At 57.9% G+C, this 26,973-nt stretch overlaps 3 protein-coding genes across 7 annotated transcripts in view; 2 read left to right on the forward strand and 1 right to left on the reverse strand.

Moving 5' to 3' along the window:
- Positions 1–6,733, forward strand: part of PEMT (phosphatidylethanolamine N-methyltransferase) — a 46,399-nt gene extending 39,666 nt beyond the window's left edge. For 3 of the 4 annotated variants that reach the window (XM_068529515.1, XM_068529514.1, XM_068529512.1), the window contains exons 4-7: positions 1,841–1,986; positions 3,783–3,894; positions 6,101–6,175; positions 6,473–6,733. In XM_068529515.1, coding sequence (XP_068385616.1) covers positions 1,841–1,986; positions 3,783–3,894; positions 6,101–6,175; positions 6,473–6,530 — 391 coding nt within the window. In that variant the 3' untranslated portion in view covers positions 6,531–6,733. The remainder of the gene's footprint in view (positions 1–1,840; positions 1,987–3,782; positions 3,895–6,100; positions 6,176–6,472) is intronic. The other variant, XM_068529513.1, reaches the window with a different exon arrangement.
- A 3,250-nt stretch (positions 6,734–9,983) lies between these two features.
- Positions 9,984–11,737, forward strand: RASD1 (ras related dexamethasone induced 1). 2 transcript variants are annotated; one of them, XM_068529511.1, is made up of 2 exons: positions 9,984–10,365; positions 10,668–11,737. In XM_068529511.1, the coding sequence occupies exons 1-2, from the start codon at positions 10,080–10,082 to the stop codon at positions 11,339–11,341; spliced, it is 960 nt and encodes a 319-aa protein (XP_068385612.1). In that variant the 5' UTR covers positions 9,984–10,079; the 3' UTR covers positions 11,342–11,737. The 2 variants fall into 2 exon arrangements, with proteins under 2 accessions (XP_068385612.1, XP_068385611.1); XM_068529510.1 differs by having other exon boundaries at positions 10,594–11,242.
- A 1,142-nt stretch (positions 11,738–12,879) lies between these two features.
- MED9 (mediator complex subunit 9) lies at positions 12,880–19,711 on the reverse strand. Its single transcript, XM_068529516.1, has 2 exons — positions 19,451–19,711; positions 12,880–14,565 (listed from the first exon to the last, which is right to left on the reverse strand). The coding sequence occupies exons 1-2, from the start codon at positions 19,669–19,671 to the stop codon at positions 14,349–14,351; spliced, it is 438 nt and encodes a 145-aa protein (XP_068385617.1). The 5' UTR covers positions 19,672–19,711; the 3' UTR covers positions 12,880–14,348.
- Positions 19,712–26,973: the final 7,262 nt, after the last annotated feature.

Raw genomic sequence — 26,973 nt, forward strand, 5'->3', positions numbered from 1 at the left:
CACCCCCCAGGGGAGGGGTTGTGGGGTTATGCAGAGCAGGGTGAGCCTGTATCAGCCTGGGCTCCTCCCCCTTCCTTTCCCCGACCGGGCGGATGTGTAAGACCGACAGGCCCTCTCTTGGCTGTGATGGGTTTGGGGAACACTTTGGAAAGGTGATGTGTTGATCAAATGTACAGAATCAGTACAGCATCAGAGCCCTAAATTCCACATGATTTTTCACAGGTGGAAAATGTTACCCAGGTGAACATTTTTTTTGTTTTTGTGGTTATACGCTTATTTTAATGTGTATTAGAAAAAACAAGTGAGCCTGTCAGATGCTACTTTTGTGGACAGTTATGCTTGGTGTGGGTTGAAGAACGGGGAGCTTAGTGCCCCGAGCCCGAGACGGTGTCGTGGCCGCGTCCCCGAGCGGCCGGAGTTCCCAGGGCTTATCGGCTGCGGGTAGAAAGGGGCGCCGAGCGGGACACCCCTCCCCACCTCCACCCATGTTCCGGGGTTTCTGGGGAGCAGAATGCAAACAGCTTTGTCACATTGGTGACCGAAAGCTCAGTCCAGGTTTTAAAAGCAGAACTAGAGACAAACGGATGAGCCCCTCCATTCGCACCCCCAGCGCAGAAAACCCCAAAAGAAACTGCGTCTCCTCCGTGGGATCGCAGCTCTGGCCCCGCCCAGCGTGCCTGTCCTGCTTCATCTCATGGTGTCACCCTCAGCTCCCTCCCCGGTCCCTCCAGCTGTCCCTGAGCTCTGTGGGCAGAGCCCAGCGGGTTACATACCTCCCAGTGTCACCATCACAGGGGTGAAAACTGAGCCTGGGGCACCCAGGTCTGTCTGAACCCAGTGCCACTTTTCTGCCCGAGCCCACGTCTCTTCCATCGGGTCGCCATGCGGTGCCCCTCACTAGAACTTGGGGCCGTGGGCGCACCAGGCCGCGGGCGGCCTAGCGATGGCCAGAGGGGACCCGGCATGCCTCGCTGCCCTAGGTTTGGGGGTCGGGGGTCAGCCCGGGCGGGGGCTGAGCGGCAGCGGGTCATCTGTGTGGAGGCCTGAGCCCCTCCCCCCCTCACGCTCACGCACACTCGCTCTGCCGCGTGGTCCCTAACGCTCTGGTGGCCAAGGAGCCAGGGGCCTGCAGGTGGGCTCTGCCCAGGCCAGGGCCCACTTGCTGCCCACGCCTGGCTCCTCCCACTCCACCACCTGCAGACAGGAGAGGTGGGAGGGGGCGGAGGCTGCTGGTCTCTCAGAGCCGCGGGGGGCGGGCACGGGCACGGCCACCTAGCACAACACCGGGTATGCGCGGCCCTGAGCCAATCCCAGCGGCTCAGCCTGGAGCTGCAGGGTGACCCTGAGCCCAGGCAGCAGGAGGGGTGGGTGGAGAGCAGGGGGTGTGGGCAGCGTGACCGGTGGCCAGGTGTGCCCTGACACACGTGTGCCACTGTTTGACAGGTCACCATGCAGGCCTCTGCCCACGGCGTCCTGTTTGCTGTTCAAACAGACGCTTCTCCCTCCCTCCCTGCCCCCCTTCTTCCCTTGCAGGGAGGGGAGGCGAGGGGAGGGGGCTGCTTTTCCTCTGGCTGCTGAACATGTGCTGTGACCCCTGCTGCCTGGCGTGGGCCGGGGCCAGGGAGATGCGCGGGGCAGGAGGCGCCGCTGTTCTCCACGGGCTGAACGTAGTTCGGGCGGCCCCCCTGCAGCCCACTTCACTCGCTTTCGGCACCCGCCTTGCCCCGAGTTCGACACCCCTGGCCCGGCTACTCTGGGGGCCCCAGGGGGCGGGGGCGGGACGGGCAGGGTGGTCCCTCCGCACAGCAGTGACCTGTCTCTCCCGTCCCCTGCCCCGCAGCTTCACGCAGGCCATGCTGAGCCAGGCCAGGATGCAGAGCCTGGACAACCCCTTGGCCTACCGCGTGGGCCTGGCACTCCTGGGAGTGGGCGGCGTGTTTGTCCTTTCCAGTTTCCTGGCTCTGGGCTTCACCGGGACCTTCCTAGGTAAGACCCCCAGGGCGGGGGGCCGGGGCCCTGCTACCACCAGCTCCAGGCCGCCTTTGCTCCTCCAGGCCTTGGTCTGCCCTGCTCGGCTTGGGAGGCCGGGCTCTCAAACCCCATCCAGCTGCTTGGCCGCCAGGAAGGGCGGGATTTCTGTTTGCTGTGTGCGGGCTGCGAGCCGCAGCTGGCGACCGATGGGGGGCGCTTGCCTTCTGCTTTCCCCACTGCCTGCGGCTCCGCTGCTTTGGGGCTGGGAGCCCAGTGCTGGCCTGGCTGGATGTCCTCCTGATGTCAATTCCCAGCAGCTTGGAAGCTCGCGAAGGGGAGCAGCCCGGGGGGCGGGGTGGGGGCTGCAGGGGCCAGGGCAGCCGCGGGACTGGGGCGGGGAGGGGGCCACTGCCGCAGAGAGCGCCCTCTGGGCACACGGGGCACAGGGAGGTGACCCGGCTCTGACGGCCTGGGTCAGGGGCTCCTGGGTCCTCCTCCCCTCGCCCCAGCCAGCTGTGGAGTCTTGGCCTCCATTCCCTGCAGTGCCTGGGGCGGCCTGGGGCTCTGCGGGCTGCAGCAGGGGTCCCACAGAAGACCCTCGGAAGGCAAATGAGAGTTGTCGTCCTCTGGGGACCAGCACTCGGGCGAGGACCCGGCAGCAGCTGGAGGGAGCCCGGTGCTAGAAGAGGGTGTGCAGGTGCAGGCGGAACCCGGGAGGGGTGGGGCGCAGGGCCGTGGGCGGGAGGGCGGGGGTCTGGTGTGCAAGGGCCAGTGGGGCCGGAGTGGAAGGCCAGCCGGGGGCCACGTCACACGTGTCCCGAGAGCCATGCAGGGGACTGAGGTGTCACTCCTGCGGAGGAGGGGGCCACAGGCGTGGTCTCCCAGCAACAAGGCGGCGACCGGTGGGGCCAGGAGACGGGCTGGGGGGCAGGGAGGAGGCGGGGACCACGGTGTGGGCCTCAGGAGGGGGAGGGAAGGGTGGTGCTGTCGTCTCAGGTCAGGAGAGCGGGGGTGAGCAGCCCCATAGCAGAGGGCGGCGGGCGGGGCGGCGGAGGGTCTGGAGGGGGGAGGGGGAAGGGCCCAGATACCAGCCGCCGCCGCCGCCGCCGCCGCCGCGGAGAAACGGTCTGGAAACTCAAGGGGCCCACGGGCTCAGGGATGTAGGGCACGGCGGCCGCTTCCCTCCCGTGAGTCACCCCGAAGCTGGTCTCTGTGCCCCCGGGAAGAAAGGTTCCCGCGGCTCCCCGGCCCCGAGCCCTCTGTCCCCAGACAGCGATGACGCCGCTGCCACTCCTCCTGCCCTACTTGTGCCTGGAGCTCAAGGGACGTCAGGGAGAGGGGGCCTTAGTGAGCAGTGCTGCGCCCTGGGGGCGATGCCCTGGCCGGGCTGCGCTGGACACTGTGCCTGTGTCTCATGCCTCTAGGGGAGGCTTCTCGGGGCGGCCACACGCTCCCCTGTGAGCGGCTCCGGGCCGGCTGGTGGGGCCCGGGGTGGGGGGCAGCCCAGCGGGGGGAGGAGGGAGGAGATGGGGGCAGAGACGGTGAATAGCAGGCAGGCCTGCCTTGGACGTGTGGGGGGAAGGGTCTACAGGAGGGGATGTGAGCTGAGGGAGACGGCAGAGCAGGAGAGGTGTCCGGAGAGCAGGAAATAGGCACCCCAAGCGGGGGGAACGGCATGTGCAAAGGCACAGAGGCAGGAGCGGGTGGGCGTGGGGACTCAGTCAGTGCCTCGCGCCTGGGGACCCCAGGCCCCTCCGCCTGGGATGGGGTGGCCAGGGTGTGACCCCCCGTCCTGCCTACCCTGTGCACAGGCGACTACTTCGGGATCCTGAAGGAGGCCAGAGTGACCACGTTCCCGTTCAGCATCCTGGACAACCCCATGTACTGGGGCAGCACGGCCAACTACCTGGGCTGGGCCATCATGTAAGTCCGGGCTCCCCCTGCGCCGCCTGGGCGATGGGTCAGCTCTCGTGCCACCGTGGAGTCCCGGGCACTGGTCAGGGTCCCCTTCCTAGGACAGGGGTCGGCAAACTCCCTATTACAAGAGTGGGAGGTCCCCGGGCTGCAGGCAGGTGAAGGAATGGCCGTGGCTGGGGGCCCCACTGCCTTGTTCACGGACACCGAAATTAGAATTTCACGTAATTTTCACGAGTCACAAAATATTCTTTTGATTTTTTAAAACAATTAAAATTGTAAAAGCTGTTCTTGGCCTGGGGCCTGCAGGCTGCTGACCCGGTGCTGGCACGTTGGGGCTGGGAGGCTCCCTGCCCACGGCCAGGCTGCAGGGATCTGCGCCCTGCGGACGAGGCCCCGTGCCGACTGCCGCCTGCATCGCCGGCTGTGGGTACCAGCAAGCGACCCGCCGTCAAGGAGGCTGGCACAGGGCATCACGCCGCTCGCCCCCCAGAGCAGCTCCCGTTTGTCCATTTTCTGGATGAGGACTTCTTCCATAGAAAGTTTTGTTTTGTAGAAAGTGTTCTGCTTTTATTGAACGCTTGAAAACCACTTACCTAGAAGGTTATCAGTGCTCCCAGAGACCAGAAGGGCGACAGGACCCAAGGGAATGAATCTCAATGGTGGAAGGTCTGGAGCGAGACGTCCCCTCCCAGCCCCACCTTCAGGGGTGGCCCAGGATCCAATCACTGGGCTTTGAGTGACGAGGAGCTAGGGGGACATTTGTGGGTCTGCGGGACACCCCCCCCCCAACCCCAGCTCATTAGAGACAAGCCATTACCCAGGGCGCCAGACGCTGACCCAGCAGGGCTGCCCCAGGCCTTCCGCAGCCCATCTGTCCCCACCTGCGGCCCCACGGATGGGCCTTCCCGGTACCCAAGCAACCAGGTGTGTGGGAGCCCCAGAAGGCCCAGAGCAGCGGGATTCTGGGGGCACCAGGAACCGGGCCTTCTCTCTCTGGGCCTGTCAGCCCGAGTGAGACGCCCCCTGCCCAGTATGCCCAGCCGGGTCCCTGGGACCAACCCCACCACCGCTCCAGGCTCGGGGCCAGGCCTGGGCTCTGGCACGTGGGTCACTGTGGACCTCAGTTTCCTCATCTGCAGCGTGGGATGATCATCTCCACATAGGTGGTTAGGTGCGACAGGTCTTTGAAGGTGGGAAAGTTCACGCAGACAGAACGGAGAAGGGCCTGTGTCGGGGTTGACCAGGCGCCGGCTGCCCCCACCCTCGCCTCCGTCGAGCCTAGTTAACTCGGCTTCCCAGGCAGGGGCCGCCAGCCTTAGGGATACTGTGGCCACAGAGCCCTGGCCCTGAGGTCCCCTGGGTGGGGGGCTCCAGCCTGCCCCTCCCCAGCTCCTGGGCTGCCTGGCTGTGCGGGGGAAGCCCTGCCCACTCCAAGAAACAGCACCAGGGCCAGTGAGCAGAGCCTCAGGAGGGCAGATCTCATTTCAGCCCCAACACATCTGTGGCCTTGGCATCTCCACGGGGCAGTGCCGAGGGCCAAGTGGCCCGGTCTGCTCTCAAGCTTGATTTGAATGGAGCCCATGGAACGGGAGTTGGCAGTTTCATAGGGGACACTTAACCTTCACTGTTGCTGGAGCCCCCAGATGGACAGTGTGAGGTCCCAGCGGGAGAGGAGCGGACAGGGCAGAGGGTCCCCAAAGGGTATTCGTGTGTCTTCGAGCCCCTCTGCCTCGGGGCCCCTGGCCTGGGGCTCACGTTTCCCTCTGGCTCCTGGGCTCCACCAGCCAGCTCCCCTCCCTCGCTCCTCCCCGACCGTCTATGCAGGGGCTCAGCCCCCGCAGCAGTCACCAGCAGAGAGCCCGTGAAGGGGCCCAATGGACGCTCCGCCTGGCTTTGGCGGCCCTGGACCCATTTCTAGAAAACAGCCTGAGAACATCGCCTCTGGTGGGCAGGGAGAGCGTTTTTGGCCCCGGGACAGCCTCCTGGGCAGAAGAGGACACGCTGACCACCCAAGTGATTTGGGGAGGCCAGCCACTCCTTCCTCCCCACGTCACTGTTTTGAGCTCCTGGCTGGGGCTAGAGGGCTGAGGACAGGGCGCCGGGCCTGGACGGGCAGTGGCGAGCTGGTCCCCAGGTCAGGGCCCGGACGGTGGAACCCCGGTCCGAAAGAAGGCTGGACCCGGGCCTGCCCCTGACCCGCGTTTCCCTGCAGGCACGCCAGCCCCGCCGGCCTGCTGCTGACCACGGTGGTGGCGCTCATCTACACGGTCGCCATCCTGTACGAGGAGTGAGTAGGCGCCGTCTCGGGCCAGGGCTGCCGTGTACCGTCCGCGTGACCTGCACCAGCCCTGCCTCTCCCTCCAAGGCCTTTCCTGGGGCCTGGGCAGCTGGCCATGCCGAGTCACCGTCAGGGTGGCCGGCGAGCAGCTGAGAGCGGGCACAGGGCGGCCCGGGTGCCGGGCAGGTGGTGCTGGACCCTCCTGCTCCCACACGGACCCCTCAGCCCGTCCACGCCGGGTGGGGGGCCTGGGTGGCAGCGTCAACCTCGACTCCAGCTAAGCGAGCCTCTCTCCCACCCCCGCAGGCCCTTCACCGCTGAGATCTACCGGCAGAAAGCCTCCCAGGCCCACAAGAGGAGCTGACGGCCTGTAGCCACTCCGTGAGGGTCCCCACCTCGGGCTTGCCCAGAGCACACGCCCCTTGAGGGGAGGGGGAGAGCGGTGCCCGGCCTGGGCTGTCCAGTGCCTTGGAAACGTGGCTTGGGGGCCTGGAAGGTGCCGTGTGGCCCCAGAGCCCCCTGCCCTGCCACCCACCATGTCCTGACCAATAAAGGTGCCTGACCCCAGCCCCCACCTTGGTCTCTGTCTGTCCAGGCCGGGGAGGGGCAGGCTGGGGTCTGGGAGGGGGGTCGGTGAGCCAGGAGGGGCGCCGCCATCCACGCCGAATGGGGGGGACTGCCCAGGCCGTTGGGCCTCCTGTGCCACCAGCCTCGCCCCACTTCTGCCCCTTGTGGGGGGCCGGCGGGGCCTGGGTGGGAAGCACTGGGCCCTCCCCCACCCCCCTGCTGAACCCCGTGTCTCTGGTTACTGACATTTCTCTCCTAATCCCTCGTGGACCTCGCGTGGCCACAAGGAGCAGCTGTGGGGCCATCCGGGGCCGGTTGCCGGGCCCGACCGCAGAGCCACGGGGACGGGGAAGGACCCCCCATTTGGGCCCGGCCTCCCCTGCACAGCCCCCAGCCCTCCAAGGGCATAGAACTCGCCTTTCCTCCCTTCAGGATGGCAGACAGGTGTGCTCTATCTGTGCGCCTGGCCCTGCGCCTTGTGTTCTCCCCTGTGAAGTGGCTGCCATAGCCGTGCCCGCCCTGGGCACCGGAGCTGCTGGGCCCCCACCCTGCCATGGAGCGCCTCAAGGGCGCCCTTTGGTGTCTGGGTTCCAGAGGTCTCCGGGCTCCAGGGGCCACAGGAGGCACGGAGGCTGATCTTACCCAACGCCTCTGCTCACATACCTCCAGGGACAGGAAGCTCACCCCTCCGCAGGCACCTCTGCACACACATCCTCCGCAGCCTTCGAGGACACGCTGGCCCCCATGGCCTAAGCCGTCCCTCTGTCAGGGCAAGACCGAGCACCTCCAGGCCCCTGACCCGCGGGTCACGCCGCCGTGAGGGGTGGGCCCGGACTGGGGAGGGTCGGCTGTGCTGGGAGCAGCCCACAGCTGAGGAGGGAACTGCCGAGGAAGCGAGGTCAGAGGGGAGACCCAGCTCCGTGTAGCCCTGTCCTCTTCGTCAGGTGTGGCTGTGGGCCGGGGTGACACAGGACCCTCTGGGCAAGGAGCTGCTGGGGGTGGGCTCGGGCGGCAGGCTGGCGCTCTGCACAAGCACCCATCCACACGCCCCCCGACGGGGCCTGCCCGGCACTCCTCAAACACGGCTTTCAAGAACCTTCTAAACAACTCTGTGCCAGCAGACCAGGCTGTGGTGGACACTTCCTGCCCTGGCGTCCAGCTGTCCGACCCCAGCCCACCCCCAAGGTCTGGCCAAATGGTTTAAGAGGTTCCCATTCCACTCTGAGCTGGAGAATTGCTTCACTGCAAGGAAATGATACAGGCAGGCGCTCAAGCATAGGAAGCGAGATCACTGGTAACATCGTAAACCTGGACAACCTAGAACTAATGCAATGGTGGGGGGCGAGGGGCACACTTTGGGGAAAGAACGACAGGTGTGCTCAGGGCCTAATGAACTTGGCTGACCTGGGAGAACAAGTCTTAGCACCTGGCATGTGTGGGTGGGGATGGGCCCAGGTGCCAGGAATCGAAGGTTGAGCACCCAGGCTGGGCTCAGTACCCGCCACTGTCACCAGCTGGAAGGGGCCAGACCTGGGGTGGGGGGAGGGAGGCTCTGACTCTAGCCTGGGTCCTGGCCCACTGACCTCCCCAGGGAGAGCTGTGTTCAAACCCTGGACCCTGCAGTTACTAGCTGTGGGCCCTGGGCAAGTCACTTCCCTTGCCTCAGTTTCTCCATCTGTAAAATGGAGAGAGTAATGGTTCCCACCCCTCAAGGGTGCCACGAGGAAGGACTTAAGAACAGTGCCTGGCATGGAATGCATGGAATAAACACTCTCCTGGCCCCCCTGCAGAGGGTGTGAGATTCTGCTGGAATCCTGGTCACAGAGGGCTGGCCGAGAAGCCCATGAGAGTCCAGAGGCCCTGTGTAAACAGCTAGGGGCGCAGGCTGGCACCCCAGCATTGCCCACAGCTCCGACCTGCGTGGATGGGTCGGGGGGTGGCAACAGCTAACGGCCCTGGCTTTCTCCCAAATCAGAGAGCCTCGCGTGTCACCGCGGGGAGCGATGGCTTTTCCATGAGCTCCAGGCTGGAGCTGGCCAGCTCCGGCAGCCTCTTCCCCAGCCTTTCGGCAGCAGCCCACTCCTGGTTACTGATCTACCTGCTGCCCGCCCCCTGGTTTGTCCTGCGGCCTCGTGGGTCATTTACTATTGTTGTTATTACCAGGTCCTGCCCCTACACAGTTCGCAAGTTCTCAGCCAGTCAGAGCCAGACCACCATCTTCCAGAAGAGGAACCCGAGGTCCAGAGAAGGCCAGAGACCGCTGTGATACCCACACAGCATTCAGGCTCACTCTGGCTTCGAGACCAGCTCCCCCAGCTATAAAAATGGGAATGTTGGCCCACGGGACTCCAAAGGCACAAAATGCTATGGGGAAGGGAGGGGACACTGGCCTCAGACTGACTTCGGAAGGGCAAGCCTCTGGTCCTTCCAGTCTCCGACAGGAAGATGACGGGACAGCCTCTGGCTGAAAACCCCTGCCAGGATCCAGCGGATCTCTGGTTGGGAGAAAGGAGCCGAGCCTGCGGTAGAACGCGGGGTCGGGACGCTCTGGCTGCGCTGACTCCAGCCCTGAGCGTGGCGCTCACGGCTCCCCGTTCTGGCGGCGGGGCCTCTGCTGCACTCTGGCGGCCGGAGCGCGCGGCGCCCACCTCGCGCTGGCACGGCCGCCCGGGAGCAAAACCCGCCTGGGACGCGAAGGGGCTTACGCTGGGCCAGTTCGCAGAGCTGGTGAGAAGGTGCGCAGAGCCCGGACGCGGTGCCTGGCACCAGGCAAGCACATGCCATCACGCTGTCCAGTGCCGTTATTCTCTGGGGAAATTGCGTCCCAAAGATAGTGAGTGTGTGCGTGTGTGAGTGCTGCGGTGGCGGGGGAGGGGGGGGGGTTCCTTGCCCCAGGTCAGAGGCACAGCCGGGACTGCGTCCCCGACGCCCTTGCGGCCGCTGAGCCCCGCGCAGCGGAGAAGCGCAGGGTCCGCGTGCCCGTAGCCGCAGGCAGACCCTGCACCGTTTCCTTCCCGAGCCCCGCGAGCGGGAACGGGCAGCGGCCCGCGGAGGTGGAGGGAAGGCGCGGCGGGGCCCGCGGGCGTGCGCACCGTGACGCGCAGAGGCTGGGCGGGCGCGGGGCGGGGCGGCCACGTGGGCTGCATATAAGGGCAGTCGCTGGGCGCTGAGAGGCAGAGGTTTTGTCCGGGAGCTAGAGCCCAGGCGCAGCCGCAGCCCGAGCCCGAGCCCGAGCCCGAGCCGCGCCGCCCGGCCGCTCTGCCGGCCCCGCCGCTCTGCCCCGTGCCCCCAGCCACAGTCGGCTCGTCTCGCAGCCCCGCGCTCGCCCCCGCGGTCCCTCTGCTCAATGAAATTGGCCGCGATGATCAAGAAGATGTGCCAGAGCGACTCGGAGCTGAGTATCCCGGCCAAGAACTGCTACCGCATGGTGGTCCTCGGCTCGTCCAAGGTGGGCAAGACGGCCATCGTGTCGCGCTTCCTCACGGGCCGCTTCGAGGACGCCTACACGCCCACCATCGAGGACTTCCACCGCAAGTTCTACTGCATCCGCGGCGAGATCTACCAGCTCGACATCCTCGACACGTCCGGCAACCACCCCTTCCCCGCCATGCGGCGCCTCTCCATCCTCACTGGTGAGCCGGGGCGGCCGGGCAGCGGGCGGGGGAGGGAGCGCGCCGCCGCAGTGCCGGGGACCCCTCGTCCCCGGGCGCCTGGACGCCCGGGCTGGAGGCGCAGTCCGCGGAGAGTTCGGCGCGACCCTCGTGGCGGCCGGAGCCCCGGCGTCGGGAGGCCCCGAAGTCAGCCCGCTTAAGTTGTCCCCTGGCGGCTGCCCTCACCCTCTCCTTTTCTGCTCCCCGTAGGAGACGTGTTCATCCTGGTGTTCAGCCTGGACAACCGCGACTCCTTCGAGGAGGTACAGAGGCTCAAACGGCAGATCCTCGACACCAAGTCTTGCCTCAAGAACAAAACCAAGGAGGACGTGGACGTGCCCCTGGTCATCTGTGGCAACAAGGGGGACCGGGACTTCTACCGCGAGGTGGAGCAGCGCGAGATAGAGCAGCTGGTGGGCGCCGACCCCCAGCGCTGCGCCTACTTCGAGATCTCGGCCAAGAGGAACAGCCGCCTGGACCAGATGTTCCACGCGCTCTTCGCCATGGCCAACCTGCCGCGCGAGATGTGCCCGGACCTGCACCGCCAGGTATCGGCGCAGCACTGCGAGGCGCTGCACAAGAAGGCGCTGCGGGGCAAGAGGCTGCGGCGAGCGGGCGGCGACCGGGACGACGCCTTCGGCATCTTGGCGCCCTGGGCGCGCAGGCCGAGCGTGCACAGCGATCTCATGTACATCCGCGAGAAGGCCAGCGGCGGCGGCCAGACCAAGGACAAGGAACGCTGCGTCATCAGCTAGGAACTCCCGCCCGCGCGGGCGCAGAACCTCAGGAGGCCCTCTTGTCCAAGAGTCTAGTGTCCGGGCCGTGCACCCCGAGCCCCGTGCGCGCCCGCGCGCGCGCGGACGGGCGTCTTCCTTCCCAGCGCTCCAGCCTGTTCACTGGGGAGACTCAAAGGAACCGAGAAGGGACCATCATCTGCTCCAGAAGGAAAGAGAGCTAGCTGAGCCCGGGCTCCCCCAACGTCCGATCCCCCGTTGGCGCCCGCTAGCCCCACTCGCCCAGCAGAGGGTGAATTTGCCTTGTTTCTCACAAAGACCTAAGAATGGGGGTGGGAATGGGAGTTAATCAGCCACCACTGGGCTTTCAGCAATGGGTCCTGCCGGCTGGAGGGCCAGGACAAACGGGGCATTATCTGCGATTGGGGGTTGCCATGACAGCGGGCCTGAAACTGAGGGCGGGGTCCGATCGTAGGGAGTGACTTGTTTACATGTGTGTGCAACTGCACAAAGCAAAACATAAAACTTGCACTTTGTAGTAGTTCTGGTGTCACTGTTCGACATGAACAAAATCTTACCTAGGTGTTTGTACTGTGTGTGTCTTTGAAGTTAGTCTTGTTCCTGGTTTTTTAATATAAAATAAAATAACTTAAAATGGAAAACCATGCTTCCTCTGCTTTTAGAAATAGGTGGAAGGGGGAAGGGTGGGAAGGGAGAGGCAGGTTTCTACTTCTGTGGAATTGGAATCCCCTTCCCCAGAACTGGAAAATAATCCTGGCTTTCTGAAAACAGCTTCAGCCCTCCTGGGAGAAAAGGCTCTGTAAAAGCTCCAGACGACTGGATGCCTTTCCATTGGGGGAGCCATTCCTTAGAATGCCATGAAAATAAAGGACTTAAGGGTCCTTCCCAGAGATGCATCCTTCCAACTGTTTACCTGCCTAGTCTGCCCACTGGCCCAGCCCCAAGGGCCTCCGGGACCGGCCAGCGCCGTCCTATACTCAGCACAGGCCCAGGGCAACAAAGCGTCACCAAACCTGCAACCCACAGACGGTTCAAGGGGTCCCTCAGGCCCTCTTCTGTGCAGGACCCTCATCCTGAGTCAGCTTCAGGCTCTGCCACGTAGCCCCCCTGGATCCAGTCACAATCAGCGGCCCCGGCCCCTCCGGCTCCAGGAAGCGCTCGCCACCCACATGGGGTCCAGCACCCCCTCTCAGCAGTTAAGGGCACCCAGTCCCAACTCAGGACCCAGCTCTCTCCGCCACTTGTAACCGTGCACGCTTGGGGCAAGTGATGCCTGCCAAGCCCCAAATTCTCCGCCCGTGAAATACAGAGAGCAGACGCCTCTGCTTGGGGTTGCTGTGAGGGCCACGGGCGACGTCTTACATGGTGCCCGCCAACGGGAATCCAAGTGAGGCGTCAATGCTGTCCCGGGGAGGGCTTTCAACCGTTGTGGGGGACTGCCCCCCCCCAGGGCCCAACCCCCCTCTGAGAGGAGGAATGGCAGCCCCGGGGGCTGACTACAGGCAGGATGGCGCCCGTGGGCCAGCTGCACCCTGGGGATGGATGCCACTTCCGGGAGGGTCAGCCCACGTTCACGCTGGTCTAGCTGATGTGGCCGTGTGTGCTGGGGGCTGGCGCGGGGGCACAGAGTGGAGGTGCCCACAGTTCCTTCTGTCTCCTCCGAGCAAAGCAGAGGTTTTCCTCTCAACTATCCAAAGGGGATGTCCCACTGTGAATTTCTCAGTACAAACCCAAGACGTCCTGACAGCAGAGCACAAGTTCTTTTAATCACACGCTTGAAAAGTGTCACAAGTCACAACTCTGGAGCACAGGAGAGGCCCATGGGGAGCCCGTGTCCGCCGCAGCCTTCCGGGAGAGCCCGGCCGCCTGGTATTTCTGAGCTTCATGTCCCATAGTATTTGGTCGGAGCCTTAAAACCGGCCCACACACTACTCCGAAACGTCAAGAAAATAACTGATTCAGTTGATAACAGCCCCACGGTAGAGCTGGTCTAACAGGTGACACCCACTTAAATTCAGAGCCTGCGCCTCTGGCCAAGGCCGCTGAAACTTGACACCCCCCCCTGCACACCTGACAGGTGGCTGCCGGCAGACGTGGACAGAACCCCTGCTCAGAACATCTTCAACCTACATTCCTGCCAGCTGGCAGGCAGCTGTTAAGCCCCGACTCGGTCAGCACAGGTTATGAGCCCATTTCTAGATCGAAATGATATTCAGCCACCTCTCCCGCATCCTTCAGAGGCGAAGGAAAGAGATGCCCTTACCTCAGTCTGGTCACACTAACACAACGTCCGCTTAGGAGAAACAAAGGTATTTATAAGCATCTATGAACCAGGCCTTGGCCGCATGACTGCCAGGTCCAGTTCTCCCCACCCCGAGGGGCCATCAGAACCGTGGCTCTGAGCGAAAAGCGCATCATGACCACCTGTTTGCACGCAGTGAGAAGGCCAGAGGGGAAGTCGTGGTTAAACCAGGAACAGGACTCTGAGAAGCTGGAAGAAGGGTCTGTTCACCTGGAGACCACGGCCGCTGAGACGACGTGGTCTGAGGTGGTCTGGCCATTCTTGGGCATGAAATGGCTCAACGAGCTGCCTGAAGGTGACAAGGGACAGAGGAGCAGGAGTCTCTGCCACCCACCCACACGTGGGAGGCAGAAACCTGGAGGCGGGGCTGCCGGCAGGGCCCTGGGTGGGCAGCCCACGGACAATGACACCCACCCCTCAAACACAGAAGGAAACAACTATTCCAGAGCAAAAAGCCACCCTCCAGTCTTCAGGCACAGTGCCGGTCTCCCAAGGCCTTCTTCCATCCTAAACCCTCGCCATGTGAGCGCGGGCCTAACTGCCCAGTGGCCTCCACGCGCCCTGCTGCTCACTCAGCACTGGCCACCGGGCTACCCACCACCTGGGCCGGGAGCGGAGGGGAGGGGCAGAGGGCAGCCGCCTCCCTTCCTGCTTTGCCCGGGGATCTGCCAGCCCCACCTGAAGGCCCCGCCCCTCCGGCCTCAGGAGCCCTCCTCCTTCCGGCAGCAGGCGCACAGGCATTATGCACCTGGACCGTGGGGACAGCACACAAGGACGCCCGGGGAAGCCAGCACGCACACCGGCTCCGCGGTCAGGGCCGCGTTCAGCTAAGCAGGCAGTATCAGAGACCCCTCCACAGGGCTGGAGACAGGGGGCCCTTGCCCCGCTCGTCCCGGAGGCCAGCTCATCTACTCCTTGGGGATCTCGAACATGCACAGGCTCTTGTACTTCTGCAGGAGCTCGTTCTTGGTCCGGACCTGCTCGCGGAGGCGGTGCAGCTGCTGCTGCTGCCGCTCGGGGCTCAGGTGGATGCCAGGCATGGCGCTGACCACCTTGCGCATCTCCTGGAACTTGGTCTTGAGGGCGTTCAGGTCCTGGTGGACGTCAGGGCTGTCCTTGTCCATGCTGCGGAGGCAGAGGGCAGGTGTTAGCACCATCAGCCCAGACAGCTCCATCCTCGCATCCCCACGTCAGAACGCCTGTCGCCTGCGTCCCCCACTGGGCTGGGCTGTGCGCCCGGGGGACGGGGCGGGTTCTTGCTTGTGCAGCCGCAGTGCAGGCGGCACCCCACCCGCCAGCATGCGCGCGCCGGACGCTAAGCCCTCCCGCAGAGCTGCTTCCCCAGCCCGGGCCGTGGGCACTGCACACACTGAGGCGACATTTGCTGAAAGAGTGGACGCCTGGCAAATAAGTTCCTAAGTGTCTGCTGAATGAATGAAAAACTATTACCAATGTCATGTAACAAACGGCAAGTAACACTTGCTGAAATACCACATTTCCTCTAATTTGAGACATTCCAGGCCAATCAGGAGACTATCAACGAGCAAAAGATAATTTTAGCTGACGTTCAGATGCTTGAACCTGTTAACATACATCCTAATTTCCATAGAGCTATTCATAAATTTTAAACTAGTTACAAGCTACTGGAAAATGTTCAGCAGGCACGCGTCCTCTCCCACCACACTCGTGTAAATTCCTCGCCTTCCGGTCACGCTCATTTTCAAGGCAGGATCGTACTCTTCACCTCACGGCTATTATTAGCTGCCCAGAGATCCATGCTCCCTGTCACGACTAAATTAAAAGCAAACAACAAGAACAAAAACCTTCACCTACGAGCGAAGAAACGGCCTGTCAGTTGCTCCTATAAATTTTTTAAAAGTTAGTAAATGGATGGATGAGCTTTTGAAAACAAGGCAGTTGAGACTAAAATCTAAAAGCCGATTCACAGGCTGTTTTCAAAGTCACCCACTGAGTAGCGTGAAAGGGGAAAACTGTCAATGATAGTTTATTTTTTTTAATAAACGTTCATCCCTGATGGGAAATTTCAACCCAGACGGTGCTAATTCATGTTTATTATTAATCATTTCTCTGCTTACGCAGACAGAATATCCATCTTTCCTGGTGATCCGCCGGTTACAGCTCATTCCTGACAAATGAGACGCACCAGGCCTGCTCACTATTTATCAATAGCTTGAACTCGGAAGCAAGATTTGGAGAATCAATAGTTTATTCTAGGGAACGAATGGCCAACCAAACATTTCCTCTTGTCATTTGAGGCCCTCAATTTACACACACCATCAGTGGTACACCTTACCCCAGCTTCGAGGGAGCACCTTATATGCTAATTCTTTTATGTCTCAGCTCAGATCTACAACACTGGACAGACACCACCTGGGCTTCTGAAATCATTCCACTTGGATGGCATATGTGCTAACACATCGTTAACGAATTTAAGTCCCAAGGGAGTTTTGAAATTAAAATAGTTTTAAGAAAACTGATTCACATCACACAAGTCTCAAAGGACAAGGTAAAAACAAACAAAAATATACAAAATTAAAATTTGGTAAATAACAAGGTCCTACTGTATAATACAGAGAACTATATTCAATATCCTATGATAAACCATAATGGAAAAAAATATCGTAAAAATGTACACATACATGTAACTGAATCACTTTGCTGTACAGCAGAAATCAACACAACATTGTAAATAAACTAGACTTCAATAAAAAAATGCAAAAAAAAAAGGGGGGGTAGGAAATTAGGAGCCATGTGCAAAGCCCACCCGGAGGGAAGCTGAGCTGGGGGGCGGCTGTGCAAGCTTCTCAGGCTGCCCGAGGGGGAGGCAGCGGGACCCTGACTCCAGCCGAGAGAAGAGATGGCCTGGGTACCAGGGAGCAAGCGGGAGCTCCAGGGGTTCTGCCTCTGTGGCCAGTGCTGGTCGGCACCTGACCCAGAAGGAAACAAAGGAGACCAGGCTGGGTGGAGAAGCACAAAATCCACAAACCAGGGCAAGGCGAGGGTGCTCAGGACACCACCACATGGCTCGAGTGACGGGCCACTTCCTGATGGTCCTCTGGGCAGGCCCGGGTGATGCGCGGTGTCATCCCGGTGGGGGACAGGGACTCGGGCACACTGCACAGGTCTAGCGGGTGAGCCTAGAACGATGCTTCACTTGCAGGTGCAAACTGGCGTCGGCTGGGCAGGTGTGTCCCCTGGTGACTCAGAAGCAGAAGGAACCACCAGGTCACTGAAGTCACGTCCTCCCAAACCCGAGAGGCACTTCTTTGATCTCTTGGTGGCACCCGACTCGGGAAAGAAATGGGAAACCATTTCTTCCTCCTCAAAACCTCCGACCCCCTCGGCCTCACGTTCCCACAGGCCCCCGTCCTCCTCGCCGACCGGCCCTGGGACCAGTCTTCTTCCCACACTAATGTCAGTGGCTGGCATCTTTCTAAAAGAGTAGGGCTTTTAAATTACGACAGTAATAGGTGCCTGAGGGAAAAAAATGTTCAATGACAGACAACCAAGGCTTAGAAAAGGGAAGTCCCTTTAATCCATCCCTTGTCCCAGGTAAGCTCTGTTAACACGTGGTGCGTATTGTTTAATATCGCTTCAAGATAGTAGCACACAAGCACACACATACTCTTCAATTTGTTTTGACAAAACTGTGGCCACACTACACACATGGTTCTGATTCTTGCTTTCTTCATGTAAAATGCACCTTGGAGGTCTGTCCGTGTTAAGATGTACACGATTATACGGCTAGATTACTTGGCTGTTGATGGGGACGCGCATGTTTGCCACCGATCGCCTGCAATCCGAATGGCGATGACACCCCACACCTACATCCCTGTGTGCCGTGCGCCCCCTCGCCCCCCGCCAGCACTGCCACCTCCTCCCACTATTCCTGTGGACCCAGTCCTTTCCTCCGCCTAAAACCCTCTGTCCCATCTACCTTTACAAAACCCAAGCCTGAGCGCAAAACCTTCAGATGGCTCCTCGGCTCCCAGGCAAGTTCACTCTCTGTGTGTTTGTGTGCGTGTGTGTGTGTACGCGCAACCTCAGGACCACCCGCAAACAGCCTCCGACCTCCCGGGCTCCCTGCTGTCTGCCCAAGACAGAATGCCTCCACTCTTCACTGTCCTTTCAGAGGGCACAGAGACAAGCACATGTGACCAAGCCGCCATCTCTCACAGGAGGATGCTCTTGAGAGCGCCTCACAACAAGCTTATGACGTAAGTATCACTAGGCCCAGTTCACAGGAGAAAAGGAGGCGCAGAGCAGCTGCTTCACCAAGGCCAGCGCATTATAAAGCTATCATCTGAACCCATCATTTGAAGCTCATGATTATTATTCACATATCAGAGATAAAAAAATTAAGGCCTAGAAAGGCTACGTATTTACTAAGATTACAAGGCAAGCAAGCGTCAGCATGCAGATCCGAATTCAAGGCTATCTGACTTCAAAGCCCATGTTCTCTCTCGTGTACGTTACTTCTCCATCTTTAAGTGCAGCCCAACCCAACTGCTCTATCAGGGTGCAAGAATATACACCATGTATTTTCATTTTTCCATATTTTCCCTAAAACCAGAATAAGTATATTTGGGTTGATCTGGATAACGCTTTTATAATCAAGCACTGCCCTGGGATTGCAGGGTCTGCATTTGCGTTTGTGTTCACTATGTCACTGCAGCCTAGAAGTGCTACTTGATGATCACAGGCTCATGAGGACAGAACAGTCTGCCTTACCCGATAAACAGTATGTTCGCACCAAGTGAAGCCAGATGAAGTCAAGGTCTACTGTGAGAACAAATGCTTTGCAGCTGTTTGAAAAGCGGTGGAGGGACTTCCCTGGTGGTGCAGTGGTTAATAATCCGCCTGCCAATGCAGGGGACATGGGTTCAGTCCCTGGTCCTGGAAGATCCCACATGCCGCGGAGCAACTAGGCCCGTGCGCCACAACTACTGAAGCCTGTGTGCCTAGAAGCCCGTGCTCTGCAACAAGAGAAGCCACCGCAATAAGAAGCCCGCGCACCACAACGAAGAGTGGCCCCCGCTCATGGCAACTAGAGAAAGCCCGCACGCAGCAACGAAGACCCAACCCAACCAAAAAAAAAAAAAAAAAAAACCCAGCTGGGCCAGTAACAATATTTCCATGTTGTGAGTGGCAATTCCATTTCAGCAAAACATCCAGGAGCACAACTGATGTTCACTTGAATATTACTGTAAAAGTAACTTTGTAGTAATTTACTTTGTTTTGGTTTTTAATGGCTGAATAAAAATTTTAAGCCCAGGGGCTTACACTTTGTTACCATAAATAACGGTAAAAAAATAATTTGGGCAAATGTGGGGATTGGGGAGACTTTGGTTGTGTGTGTGTGTGTGTGTGTGTGTGTGTGTGTTTCTCTTCTAAGGGTCAGTTTGAAAAGTCAGGTAACCTGATGACTGGCCAAAAGGAGACAATCACCCCGTGACACCATGTCAGGGCACCGTAAGCGCTGGCAGGCGGCCAGCACCCGTTTCCTGTAATGTTCCCATCATCACCCCTATAATCGCTTTGCATTATGGGTTATTCTCTCTCATGGTTTTCCCTTCTAACTGGTTACCAACGTGGGCGTGAAAAGTCCGCCCTTTCACCTGTACACCCCACAGCACTTAGCAGTGTGCCACACACAGAATATGATCCACATCTGTTGGATCTGTTGGGAAGGACGCCGAAGTGAGTATTATACCCCTAATTACAGGTGAGAAAACAGGCTCAGAGAAGCCTGACTGGCTTCAGGCCACCAGGCTGCACACGAGTGGTCTGACCGTAGCGGGGCCTGCCAGCACGAGGCCTGGCAACTCCCAGGGCCAGAGTCTGCTGAACTCTTGGGACGACTGGGGGTGGTCTCGGCGAGGCCGCTCCCCTCCGGGTCGGCCTCCTCCTTTGTACCGCGGGGCGCCCCCGGAGCTCGGAAACGTGACTGGTAGCGGGGGGCCTGCGGGCTGGCCCCCCCGGGCCTTACCATTTGATGATGTTGTGAACCAGAGGGAGGAAGGAGCAGTTCTCCTCAGTCTTCACGCCGGCCGGGGACGGAGGCCTCGGCGGCGGTTGCGGCTGCGGCGCGGAGACCGGCGGCGGCGGCTGCTGAGGCGGCAGCGGCTTCGTCTCGGGCAGCGGCGGCTCTGCGGGTGGCTGCAGCGCATCCTCGGCCTGCCGGCCGACAGACACCCCGACAGAAGCCATGGCACCCGGGACCCACGCAGCCGGTTAACAGGGCCGGCGGCCGAACGCGCCGGAAGTGTCTCGGACTCTGCACGTCACCACTGTGCGCCGCGGGGGCAAGACCTGGAGGGAAGCTGTGAGGTCGCGCGCCAGGGCGCGGGGCGGGGCCAGGGCGCGGGGCGGGGCCAGGGCGCGGGGCGGGGGCAGGGCGGCTGTTACTAGGCAACAGGCGGCTGGCGGGTCCGGGGTGGCCTGGGTTTGGCTGTGCCTGAGACAGCCAAATTTTTCAATAGTCAGAAATAGGAGGTGTACTTCAGGAATAACATCTTATTTCTATTCACGTTACAAAGAGGGTCCAAAAGCAACCAGTACAGGAAGACTTGAGATAAATAAGGCCTCGCGAAGAGGGGACAGCACCTTCCGGGCACCTGCAGGTGTCAGGCCCTGGGCCTGCGGGCGTGGAGAATCCGAGGGGAAGGGCCCAGGGTTCCCACCCGCGCAGAAGCCTCCAGGGGAGAGGCCCTGAGCCCGCCCTAAGGACGCAGAAACAAAGAAATTGCGAGGGACTAATAACTGAACACTTAATTATTATCATAATTATATTATCACTTATCATCTTCTGGATGACACACGCTGTGCTAACTGTGGGGGAGGGGTTGGGAGGCTGTCTCAACTTCAACACGAGCGGGGATTGCCGAAGGGTATTAGTGCCAGGAATAAACATCATATCTGAGGGGGAAGTCAACGTCAGGTATTCTCCGTACCTGTGGGCCAACTCCTTAAGCCCCTGGGTCTCAGTGTGCTCACCTCTAAAATCTTCTTTAGTTCAGGGTCATGGCAGAGCCTAAACTACTTTCCAACTTCAGACACATGGCTGATCTCCAAAGGTGTCCTTTGCATGTGCTCTCACTCCCTGGGATCTTAGGCCAAAGTGGGGACTTCTCCTGGGTTTGTGGCTGTGGTCCTCAGAACGAGTCCTCCCGAGCCATGATGGGGGGCCCTTCCTCAGCGGCTTTGGAGAGGCAAGGGGTCCACAGTCATTGGCAAGAGCACTTAAGAGCAAGGTGGCCGGTCCCAAGGAAAGCCTCAACAGTGATATTTTCAGATGCATCTGGAGGGGTCTGTGGAGGCAGGTCCTAGGGGAGGAAGAGTGTAGAAGGAAATGGGGAGGTCGGAGGGTGTGCTGAGGGGAGATTTGGTAGCAGGCCTCAGCACAGCTTTCTTGTAAGAACTGCCCGGGGCACCCCACAGGGCCAGCATGGGGAGGGGGAGGCCTGCTAACCGTGGGCCTCTCCCCCAGGGGGAAAGTTCAGGGTTCCTGGTGGAGAACAAGGAGGAAGGTCCTGCTGGGACAGGACCAGATGGGCTTGAAGAGACTGTACCCCCTTGGAGTCATCTGGGGAGATAATGACGGTATAATAATAGTAATTACCACAACTACTGTGGATCAAAAGTAGGTACAAGGAACAGAGTGCAGTCATCTCATTTAATCCATGAAAAAGCTCTAGAAGGCAGATATTAGTATCTCCATTTTATAGATGGTGGATTCTGGCCCCAGGGTCATACAGCTGCCTGATACAAAGCCCATGGTCTTAACCAACACAGAGGACACCTCAGGTCCCTACCAGTTCTGTGACTGTATGACTCAAAATGTTAAAGTGAGGTTTTTATTCAGAATCAGAAAAAGAACCCAAAGTTCATCCACAATCTCCCCATTGAAATCACATGTCATCTTTCCCTCCCAGCGTGTTTATAACTTCATTACAAGCCCCGACTTTATCGTTGGCAGAATAATGAGGACATCGCTTTAAAAAAAAAAAAAACACTTCAGATATAAATAGATATGGCTAAAGAAAATAAATTGAAAATGTAGGAAGCAGGAACGAGTAGGGTGCATTGACAGTTTGCCCTAAAAATAGTTAATATAATTAGTGGTAAAGAGTAAAGCTGACCTCATAACATTGGCAAGAAAAATGTTGGATGTCAGAAAAATACTGCCTGTGCTGGTTTCAATAAGGCTGAAATTACCACAGATGTGTGTCTGCTCAGAACTGCTCTGCTAAAAGTTAAAAAAAAAAAAAAATAGAAGCTCCACTGATACATAAGGACTGTGTGGTGTTGATGTCCCTGAGTAAAGCTCTCTGCTCGTTGAGTTCTTGGCTCTCCCTGCTTCTCATGGGCCCCTGCGGGCCAGCTGGTGGCCAGGCCAGGCCCCACTCAGCCTGTTTGAAGCTGTGTGACTCTGGACTCTGCCCAACCTCCTTCATGCAGGCATACAACCTCCCAGGAAGACTGAACAGGTTATTACACATAAATCACCTTGAAAAGTCCCCAGGAACAGTAACAATCACTTCTGACTTCTCAGACTTAGGGCTTTCTCCTTCACCAATTGACAAAACCCGGACTTAGGGCACTTAAGAGGAACGAGCTGGGCTTCCCTGGTGGCGCAGTGGTTGAGAATCCAGCTGCTAATGCAGGGGACACGGGTTCGAGCCCTGGTCCGGGAAGATCCCACATTAAAAAAAAAAAAAAAAGAGGAACGAGCTGGATCAATGCCCTCCAACAGAAACAGAACACAAGCCACTTGGGTCGTTTTCAGTTTTCTAGTAGCCACACAAAAAAAATCAAAAGAAACAGGTGGAATTAATTTCAGTAACATATTTTACTTAACTCATGTGTCCAAAACATTACCGTTTCCATACGTAATCAATACTAAAAATGATTAAAGAGGTATTTTACTGTTTTTTATACTGTCTTTGAAATCTACTCTGTATTTTACATGCATAGCACATCTCAGCTGGAATAGCCACGTTTCAATTGCTCAGGAGCCAAACGTGGCCAGCGCCCGGACCTGGGTGCTGCAGGCGGGGAGATGGACACATATCAACCTGGACAGATCGCAATCCAAAGGAAATAGAGTATATTGCTACTTCTATAAATATTTGCAACATGAAAAATAACACTATGTATCATTCGTAGATATAAGACATACATGTAAAAGTGTTTTAAAAGGAACTGAAGGGTGCACCTCATACTCACGGAAAAGGGGAAGGTGATATAACCGGCACTGCAGCTTTCTGTGTGGTGTTGTATTTCTTTTTAGATTATAAGGAAATCTGTGAACGATTGCCAAGTGTGGGAGGGATACCTTAGAACCCAGGCTCTGCTCTTTCTGGCTGTGTGACCTCGGATAAGCCATTTATCCTTCCCGTGCCTCAGTTTCCTTATCTGCAAAATGGAATCATAACAGCACCTAACAGGACTGCTATAAGGGTTACAGGAGTTACCGTGTGGAGAAGGCTTCAAACAGTGCCTGACACTAGGAAGCAACCATTGAAGCTTTAGCTACTACTGCTACTGTTGTATGAAATTTCTCAAAAAAAAAAAGAAAAAAAAAAAGAAAAAAACCTCACGATTACTCCTTCTGAAACAAACTGTTACTACAAGAACACACTTAAGAACCAGGCTGCATCCAAGCCTTGAACTTTCTGATTCTCTAAGTGGCCCTACGCCACAAATAGCTATGAATGTGCTCATGATACATTTCTGCTACCTGAAGTCCAAAAATAGTCATTTCTCTGTCAGACAAACATCGTGGGGATTGTTAGACTGATCATGTCGTTGAATGATTGGGGCTTTTTCTTCAAAGCTATATTCTTACATCTGATTCATCCTTTTCTTTCATTAACTGGAGCCTCAGGCGGGTAGGAAAAGCTACAGGATACTTTGCTTTTTGTGAGTTAAAAAAAAAATAGGCAGCAAACATCGTTCAGGCCAGCACAGTGCGACGTGTACCAGGAATCAGCTCGTCCGAGCCACGATTCACGGCTCAGACCTCAGGACGAAAGCTTTTCCTCTGATCCTCCCTGAGGATGGCCTTTCTCCTCCCGGAACTGGATTTGATTTTCTTTCTTTCTTTCTTTCTTTTAAAGTCTTTATTGAATTTGTTACAATATTGCTCCTGTTTTATGTTTTGGTTTTTGGGCTGCGAGGCATGTGGGATCTTAGCTCCCTGACCAGGTATCGAACCCGCACCCCCTGCTTGGAATGTGAAATCTTAACCACTGGACCTCCAAGGAAGTCCCTGATTTTCTTCTTTTTATTCCTTTCAACCTTCCTCTCTTACTCTAAGATACTCCGGAAAGCCCAATTTCTCCTCTCACTTATGTTAGTGTTTGGTTCTTCAGAAGCACTCCTTTTGGGGCATTTCAGCACACGAATTTGACTAAGTTTCTTTCAGACTCAGAATTTTCTCCATAAAACCTTTCCTTTAGTCCTTATTCCTGCTTCTTTTTATCTTTGACCAGACCTCCATCTGCTTTGGATATAATAAAAATGAGAGGCAATCCATTCCAGAAACCGGTTTTTGTCTAAAATGGTTCGTTACTGTCCCGATGCCTTACACCGTCTGACCCCCTTATTCAGTCATTTTCACTCACATGATTTGTGAGCCAAGTTTTTTTCTGTCTCCTCAACAACTTCAGTCTTAACCTGTCCTGTTAACCCTTTTCGTCACTTTCATTCCTCCCTTTTTCTGGAAGTTACCTTGTTTCCCTTATTGGATTTATTTTAAGTCTTTTGACTCTCGATTGCTAACTCCAGTTGCAAAATTATAGTTAAAAATTATTATGCACCTGGCGTGCTGGAGAGGACCGGGCATCTGCTGCTGCCTGTGAGCGGCATGTGGCTGGTCCTTCTGCCCTGGTCCCATGGCTGGGTTTTCCAACCTCTTGGGATGGGAGGAGTTAGCCTGTAACCGCAGACATTCAGAATGTCCCCAAACTGTAGAGGCCAACAGGTCCCAAGCTGAACCCTGGAAGCAGCGTCGAGAGGAACCAGCAGCGTCTGTCCCGCTGTCCATCCTCTCCTTACCACGTCTTTGAAAATGTGGTCTGGTGAGCGCTGAACATTTCCTGCCGATCTTCGGCTCAGCCACGCGGTGTGACCCTAAGAGCCATCAGAAGATCCCCCTGCCCGTCCAAATGTCGTGTTCTGGCCCCTGCTCTGTGCCAGGACCTGCCAGACAGGGGAGACGGAAGTCCCTGGGCCCGGCCACAGAGGAAAGGACTGGGGGTCCCGGCTTGTCCCCGAGATGCCCTCGTCTTCCAGACGAGGAAGCAGGGGCCTGGGGAGGCTGAAGGAGTCGCCTGTTGGTCGAGGAACTGGGGTCGGCATGCGATGCTGACACGAGGAAGAAATCAGGAAGCGGAAGGGACAGATAGTTCAGGGATAACGGGCTTCCAGCCTATGCATGCTTCCTCCCCAGCGTGTGTACTGGATTTAAATCTGCAGGAAGTGTTGTCACAAGAATTCAGGGCTGCTGGTGAGGGGAGGGCTGAGTGCAGCCCCAGAGCAGAAGGGGAGGGCGTGTCATGCCTCTGGGAGCATCGCTGGTTTGCGTGAGTCCTGATTTTTCAGGTGGCCTTAGTGACAGTTGACAAGGGGGGTGGCTTCTGTCATGGCCTGACCAAGGGCTGCTGCGGCTGCAGGGAGAGAAGACAGCTTGGAAGACTGTCCCCAACCAGGGGGACCCAGGAGCTCCCTGTCCAGTTTTGAAAAGTCCTTGGCAGCCAGGCTTACAGAAAAGCCAGCCGCGGACTGAGGGCTCCCAGGGACAGCACTGTCCTCCAGCCCCACCCTGGACTGCCAGCTGGTTTCCTGGGTGAGAGCTGGGTTTTCTTGTAGTGAGAATCAGCGGGGAAGGAACAAAGGTGCAAAGTTAACCTGAAGCAGTGACAGGAGCCCCTCGTCATGTGACCTCAGGCTGCAGGGGGGCCCCCTGAGGGACAGGCTTGAGGAAGAGGCTCCAACCCCACATCTGCCAAGTACCAGCTCCGTGACCTCGGACGAGTGATTCCACCACCTGTACTTGGGCATCTCAGTAGTACCCACCCTTGCCCACCTGGGCATCCGGGGGTAAGAGACCATCCCGTCCAGGGTCAGGCACAGCACCCGGGGCTCGGGGGCCCCAGGGAACGGGGCTAAAGGACGATTCCTGCCCGTCCCTGCAGGTGGTTTCCTGTTCTTTCTTCTTCTGTCTGCAGTTACACATCTTGGGAGCCGCCCACACACAGTGCCCAGTTAGCCAGCAGCGCAGGAAAAGCAAGTCAGACATCAGAGCGAAGAGAATCGCGCTATTGCGCCTTCCCTTCTGTGCATTCGGCGTTTCAGCTCTTGTTCTGGTGTCACGGGCAGCCAGGCTCACAATCTCGTCATCGTGTGATTCTGCTCTGGGGACGGGAGTTCAGGGGTTAGTCAGCACTGATGGAGCCCGGCCCCGGGCACACGAGGAGCGAGGGTTGTGAGGACGGGGGTTTGACTCCGGAAGCGAGTCGTCTTGCGGGGGTGGGGGGGAGTGAGAACATTACCCAAGGGACAAGGCTGGCGTTGGCCGAGAATTGATTTCCCCAGAGGAGATACTTGCTGACCCCCTGTACACGCGTTTCACAGGCAGATCCACTGCATCTGGTCTGAATGACGTGGGCCCTGCTGGGGGGCGGGGGGGGGAGGAGGATAAGCTCTCTTCAAACGGCCTTGGCAGGAAGATGGGAGAGAAGTGGCGAGGCTGACCTCCACGCGCCCAGTTCCTGGAGATCTTGGTCGGGGGGGTGGGCAGGTGAGCAGGTGGGGGAGGGAGACTGAAATAATCTGTCGTGCAATGTGGACATTTCTTGCAAGACAATTTTTGGGCTCAAACATCATCCATTGCCTACATGTGCTCTCCTGGCCTCCACTCCAGCCCTGGGGGTGAAAGGACTGAGCTGAACGAGTCCCCGTCCTCTCATTCCCCTTGGCCGGTGACTGGTCTAGAAGCAGCCGTGTGAGACTGTGCGGCCGTTGATATATCAGCAGAAGTCTGTGGGTGGAGCTTCCAGGAAAACTTGCATTCTTCTGTGAAAAAGGGATAAATAAATGTGGCCAGGGCTGCTAGCTCCTCCCTTCTTTCTTCTTGGGATGTGGATGTAATGCCTGGAGATGCATAGCCATGTTGAGGTCATGAGGCTACAACGTGCAAAAGTGGCAGATACCGAGCTCCGCTCTCTGACAGCATCATTGCACAGCTGCACAGGCCAACCTCCAGGCTTATTAGGTGGGAAAAAGAGGCCATCTCTTACTAGCCCCTCATTCCCTCCTAAATAACAATTTCCTTAAGGATTTTTTTAAATTCTAAAAATAATATTATTTTAAAGTCTATTAACAAAAAAATATTCAGTGAAGGAGTTTTGGGAAAGTGCAAAAAAAAACACAGAAAAGAAAATAAAAACTTTCTTCAAACACCTAGACATCCATGTTTAACATTTTGTTGTCTGTCTTCTCCTACAT

The sequence above is a fragment of the Eschrichtius robustus genome, chromosome 20, assembly GCF_028021215.1.
Source record: "Eschrichtius robustus isolate mEscRob2 chromosome 20, mEscRob2.pri, whole genome shotgun sequence".
Classification (NCBI taxonomy): Eukaryota; Metazoa; Chordata; class Mammalia; order Artiodactyla; family Eschrichtiidae; genus Eschrichtius; species Eschrichtius robustus.

Coding starts and splice junctions, on each gene's coding strand:
- RASD1 (XM_068529511.1), top strand. CDS start 10,080: ATGAAATTGGCCGCGATGATCAAGAAGATGTGCCAGAGCGACTCGGAG. Junction 10,366..10,667: donor GCGCCTCTCCATCCTCACTG/GTGAGCCGGGGC, acceptor CTCAAACGGCAG/ATCCTCGACACCAAGTCTTG.
- MED9 (XM_068529516.1), bottom strand. CDS start 19,671: ATGGCTTCTGTCGGGGTGTCTGTCGGCCGGCAGGCCGAGGATGCGCTG. Junction 14,566..19,450: donor GTTCACAACATCATCAAATG/GTAAGGCCCGGG, acceptor CTGCCTCCGCAG/CATGGACAAGGACAGCCCTG.